The 6,528-nt window shown below is 31.4% G+C and overlaps 1 protein-coding gene across 1 annotated transcript in view; it reads left to right on the forward strand.

Moving 5' to 3' along the window:
* The first annotated feature begins 1,019 nt into the window (after positions 1-1,019).
* LOC112513006 (transcription factor bHLH83-like) overlaps positions 1,020-6,528 on the forward strand; it is a 9,574-nt gene continuing 4,065 nt past the window's right edge. The window contains exon 1 of the mRNA XM_025119129.1: positions 1,020-1,098. Within this exon, the coding sequence (XP_024974897.1) occupies positions 1,020-1,098 (79 nt within the window). The remainder of the gene's footprint in view (positions 1,099-6,528) is intronic.

Consider the following 6,528-nt stretch of genomic DNA (forward strand, 5'->3'; position numbering starts at 1 on the left):
GTGCTCGTCTGGTAGAACCTAAAACCCATTAATTTAGTAGCTTGATTTTTAACATGTTATAATTAACACATGTTTGTATAATTTGACCTTTGTAGACACGAGCAAAAGATGGCGTGCCCCCGACCGTTGTTGAATTATTCGATTACACACACAAGAAGAGGTCGAGTGGAGATGCCGCATCTACGGATTCTGGGGGGTACGTGACCACTAAGTGTAGCCAAGTCATTGTAAGTATATCTATCTATTATAATTGGGTTGCCATTTATTGGGCAAACATTATAATTGTTTAAGTTAGAAATTACGTATATATTTCATTATTTAGTTTGGGTTGCCATTTGTTGGGCAAACATTAGGATTGTTTACGTTAGAAATTACGTATATATCATGCTTTAGTTTGGGTTGCCATTTGTTGGGCAAACAACCGTATTGTTTACGTTAGAAATTACGTATATATCATGCTTTAGTTTGGGTTGCCATTTGTTGGGCAAACATTAGGATTGTTTATGTTAGAAATTACGTATATGTCATTATTTAGTTTGGGTTGCCATTTATTGGGCAAACGTTATGATTGTTTTGGAAACGTCTCATTTACAGCCGTTATGCTGTCAAAATTGACTTGCAATCTTTTTTAAACTATATATAGGATGAGTATTCAACTGGTATCAGCCAAAGATACGGCGATGATCCCTCAACTTATCCCTTAGTTGATAAAGAGTTGTGGGAGCAAGCGGTTGGGGGAAGCAAGAAAGGTCGTTTATTTGGGTTTGGGTACAACCAAGATCCTAATTGTGTCTTGACCGGGGACTTTCCGGAAGKTGGTTCATCGTCTTCAGATAAGCATGTATGTGTCTCTTTTCTTTTGATGATGTTTATCGACTTAGCTTATAATTCATATTAAATATTATAACGTTTTATTTATTTTATAGGAAATTCAAACCTTAAAGACCCAACTTAGAGACTTACAGGAACAAAGTCAGTGCCAACTTAGAGACTTACAGGAACAAAGTCAGCGCCAACAGATGGCGGAGGAGGAGCGACGTTTGGCGGAGGAGGAGCGATGGTGGGCGGCCGAGGAGCGACGTTTGGCGGAGGAGCGACGTTTGGCGGAGGAGGAGCGATGGCGGGCGGCGGAGGAGCGACGTTTGGCGGAGGAGGAGCGATGGCGGGCGGCCGAGGAGCGACGTTTGGTGGAGGAGGAGCGACAGCGGGTGGAGGCGGAGCGACGACGACAGAGGGAGGAGCAACAGGATAGACAACTTCAAGATATGGCTGCTTTGGTTAGACAGCTCAGTCAATCTCAACATTTCCCCCCGCCACCACCATATTGAATATTGTCTTTCGCTTTGAAACAATTTAGTTTTTGTTTGGTTGGAATAATTGTAGTTTCACTTTAAAGTATGATATTTAGTTCTATTTCGCCTTTTTATTTTCAGTTTTAATATTGTATAGATTTGCAGTTTTTAAATACAGGTATTAAATACAGGTTTTAAATATTAATTTTAAATAAATTTAAAATATTATATATATATATATATATATATATATTTCCGGCGGATTTATCCGCCGGTATTTTTTAAAAAAAAATTAAATCTTTTTTTAAATATTATTTAAAAAAAATATATTATTATATATATACTTTTCCGGCGGATTTCCGGCGGATTTATCCACCGGTATTTTAAAAAAAATTAAAACTTTTCTAAATTATTATTTAAAAAAATTATTATATATATTAAATCCGCCGGTAATTTAAAAAAAAAATAAATCTTTTAGAAAATATTATTTTTCCGGCGAGAAATGTTTCCGGTGGATTTCCGACGGAATATTCCGCCGGAAATTTTTAAAAAAGATTAATTATTTGTTAAGTTAATCAAGATTTTTTTTAAAAACCGGCGAAGATTTTCCGGCGGCCGTAATCCGTCGGAAACGGGGAAAATCCGCCGGAAAAGCCGCCGGAAAAACAATCACCGGCGCCCTTTTTTCTGGCAGCCAAATCCGCCGGAAATAGTGGGTTTTTTGGTAGTGTATGTTGCATTGTTGCTTGTTCGATTTTGGTTTGAAACAAATCTATGTTTTGAATGAAGTTCATACCATTGTTTGCCTTGAGGTTTTAAGTAAGTGTGATTATGATGGTGTTGCTGCTGATATCTTCCGTTTGAGGAGTCTAACCTGCCAGCTTTTTATCAAAAGGTTAAAAGCAAGTTTAATATGTTATGCTACTTATGATGCCTAAATAGGAGAATGTTAAAGTTGAAATTATATTTACGTTTTATATTCATTTTTCTGATGACGTGTTTTGATGGATTATTGAGTTTTTACAGATAAGGTGGGAAATGGGCACCATTACCGTTCCCATGAAATTATTCCATTATGGCTACCACATTTATAGACACCTTGCAACCAAATGGGCTTCGTTATTTGTGCAAAGTAACAAACGTGGTTCTACTCGAGAAGTAAATATAAAAAAGTTAGAAACAGATGAGAGGTGATAGGTTGAGGATCAAATTTTGCAAGGATTTAGTGAGGATGTTAGAAAATGGATGCATGGATTAATTGAACATTATGAATTGTTTTGAAAAATTCTTGTTTTTTATAAAATAAGTATGAAAAATTTATTGCTTTAAGATTTTTTGTTGTTTTTATTGATTAATATTATTATTTATAATACATAATTATATATAAATATAAATAGTTGAAATATGGATGAAAAATAATAATAATAATATGCTCTTTAAAGAATGAATTGATCTTTTAAAAGTGTATGTAAAGATAACCTTTAGAGAATGTTTTGATTATTTGTATCTAAAGACAACCTTCAGAGAAGGTTTGCAAAGTGTAACTAAATGATATCTTTAGAGAAAGTGTTAGTCCCGAAGGGAATGACAATAAACAGAAAGTAATTGTAGAAGGGGGGTTGAATACAATTACACAGACTTTTTTCAACTTTTTAATTCTTATTGATTTATATCAAGAAATAATACACACAGAAATACAAAAGATTGTTGCGAAAGATAGGAAAGGAAAACCTAACATAAACAATCTTACAAGGAGAAGAACTTTCAAGAACAACACAAAGAGTTCTTGAAAGGAAATGAAGAACACTAAGATTTTCTTCGCACACAGGAGAGCAAGGGAGTAGAAGAGAATAGCCAATTGCTTTGAGAATGCACTAAGTAATCTTTCAAAAAGCCAGTTGTCTGCATGGGAGATGCACACTGCCTTTTTATACTACCTTCAGCATTTAATGCATGGGGACACTTGTCACTTGAGGATAAGAAGGTAGGGGTTGACTTAACCAATGTTGATATCTCATTTTCATCGTACACAGCGTGCAAACAACACTGTTCATGCAGAGACAAACTTTGCAGAGATATGGTCAGTCTGTAGGAAGATCTCCTTTGGATGGATATGTAGCTTTAAGCAGCTACTCACAAATCTTCGGTCCATGAAGATTTTCAATCTTCGGTCCATGATCTTCAATCTTGAGTCCATGAMGATTTTCAATCTTCGGTYTATGAAGATSTTCCTTCAATCGGCTTGTAGCWTCAAAATATTTTTAATATTCATTTCAGCTACTTTGGAGTCTTGGTGTATATATTAGACAGTTGATCCACAACACCGCATCGGTGACCTTCTGTCTTTACATCGGCTAGTCTTCGATTTTGCCAATGACTTAAGTATGTAACAAGACACTAATATACAAAGAACCAATAACTACTAAGTGTTGCTAATATAGAGGAACAGATCAATGGGTCATCACCAAATCAATAGGTGACCCAACAGAAAGTTTAGGTAAAATGTCACTAAAGCTAATACCTTTAAAGAAGCTTTTTTGTAAACTTTCTCTGAGAGTACCTTTTTGAGACGTTTATCAACCGTCACAAATACTTGAAAAATGTTACTAACAAATACTTTTATAGAAGCTTTTTGAAAAAAGTTGACTAATCTTTAGAGAAACTTTGGAAGTGTATTTATAGCCACAAAAAAGCGTCTCTAAAAGTTAACAAAAACACACCTAAAAATCTTTACCTACCCTTATATAGAAAAACTTTTTGATGGAAATGAAAAACTTCTCTAAAGCCTTTAAAGAAGCTATTAACGTTTTTAAATACAAAACAAAACCTTCTCTGCTACGGGTTGTTTCATGCCATAAATAAACTTGAACACTCAAGAAATCCGTTGGGCAGACGGATTCATATCTCTTACAACCGACACAATCCTTTGCCCGAAGCTATTTGTTTGCTTTACATCCGTTCCAAGGTATCATTTCTAATACATCCGTGGACAGGTTCGGACGCATTGCATGAGTGTTATTTTTGTTGTGGTGAATTAAGAAGATGTTAGAAGTACATTTGGACCTATGGGATGGATTACACATTGTTTGTGGGATCAATTAGAAGTTGTTTAATTAATAAAATGATGAAGGATAAGGGTATCTTTTGCCTTAAATGAACATGGGGATTGTCATCACATTATGATCTGTTTGTTTGTTGATTATGATGAGGCTTTTTATTATTATTATTATTATTAATGCTTGTTAAAGAGACAAGAGCATGAAGCTTGTGAAGATTTGAAGAACAACAATGGGAATAACAATCTCCTTGAGACAAGGGAGTAAGGAACTTCCCTACTTCCAATGCAAAATTTAATTTAATTTGATTATTTAATTTAATTTCTTAATTAATTACTCATAACTTTTTTAATTTTTTTTTCTTTTCTTTTTACAATAAAACAACATTGCATTAAAGCATAATATAATGAAGAAATTTTCAGAAACCAAAATCAATTTTAAGTTTTTTTTTTCAAAAAATTAATTTTACTCAACATTTTCTTGATTTCATTGTCAAAGCTTAAGAGAGCATAACAATGTTGTTTATATTACAAAAAATGTAAATAAAAAAGTTAAATTTCAACAATTGAGATCTAACCAATTTTGTAATTAGATGTAATAATTAAAATATAATTTGGGAAAAAATCAAACCTATTGATTATTTTGTAATTATCACTGAGAAGTCAAGAAACATGTTAGGATCCGAATTATTGCCAGAAAAAGTCTTATATCTTTTTGAAGAAAAGTCTTTTATTTTAATTAATAAGAAAACCCTAAAAGACATATATATATATATATATATATATATATACACACACACATACACATAGAGAGAGATGACGTTTCAAATGCAACTCATTACATTTGTACTGTAACTCAATCAATTGAGATATTTATGGAAATGTATAAGAGTTCATTAATTATGATCAATTCTTTATATTAGAAAACAATAAGAACTTTTATAAAATCACATATTAATCAAATTAAACGAACGGTTGAAATTAAGTTATATTGGTTGTACAAATGTAAAATGTTGTATAATAACCCACCTATATATATATATATATATGTATGTATATATATATATATATATATATATATATGAAAGTTTATATGATGGAAAACTTGTAAATAAGTGTAGAATAATAAATGATAATACTTCTATTGGTAATATATATATTGAACTTAATAGATTTCTTTTTTAAAAGGTTTTATTACTTATTTATTTATTAATATATAGAGATTATATATAGTAGTAATAGTTGTAATTCCATGCAGAAAATCACACACAATTAAAGAATAAAAAATGGAGGTGGGAAAGCCAACGTACATGGAATGTATGAAGCTATAAAAAAAGGTTGCATGCACGTGCCCAAGTATCAAACCAGCTCCAACTCCAATTAACTCAGATTTTATGAAAGATCCATTCGACTGAGATTCAAAAGGAAGATTGCTATGAACCATCCTTTTTTTTTTTTTTTTTAATAAGATTATGTATTATGCTTAATTAATTATTAAAAAAATATCATTTTTATTATTTAAAATAAACATACATCAATATTAATAATTCTGTTGTAAAAACGGACTTTTCAAATCACTCTAGAATCAATACGTACAAAGATAACAGCTTATATGCGGTCATATATAAAGTATTAACCCCAATTTATATCAAAGGTTAATATTGTGATTAAAAGTTAATATATGTGAACTATAAAAAAAATTATACTTGAAGATATATTTGAATCGACCTTACATATTACTTATATATGTATACATTTTTAAATGATTTTTTTTTTCAAAAATTCACACATAAACATTTGTTTTCACTATACATTTCATGATATTTAGTCTTGTTATTTGAACTTCCTACATATAAATTAATTACACATGCAATCAATTTCTAATCTTTACAAGTAAAAGTACAACTAAAATCTTAACCATTGATTTCATGATCACCGGTTACAATTGACGCGAACCCAATATTTTCAACTACAAAAACAAAAAATAAATAAATACAAAGTAACAACTTATCATTAATCCAATGGTTTATATGAGGGTTGTAAAAGTTGTAAGATTTACATGGGTTGCAAATTAACATTGGCCTATACATACATACATACATACATACATACATACATACATACATACATACATACATACATACATACATACATACATACATACATACATACATACATACA

The sequence above is a fragment of the Cynara cardunculus genome (genome assembly GCF_001531365.2).
Source record: "Cynara cardunculus var. scolymus isolate 2C chromosome LG 5, CcrdV1, whole genome shotgun sequence".
Taxonomy (NCBI): Eukaryota; Viridiplantae; Streptophyta; class Magnoliopsida; order Asterales; family Asteraceae; genus Cynara; species Cynara cardunculus.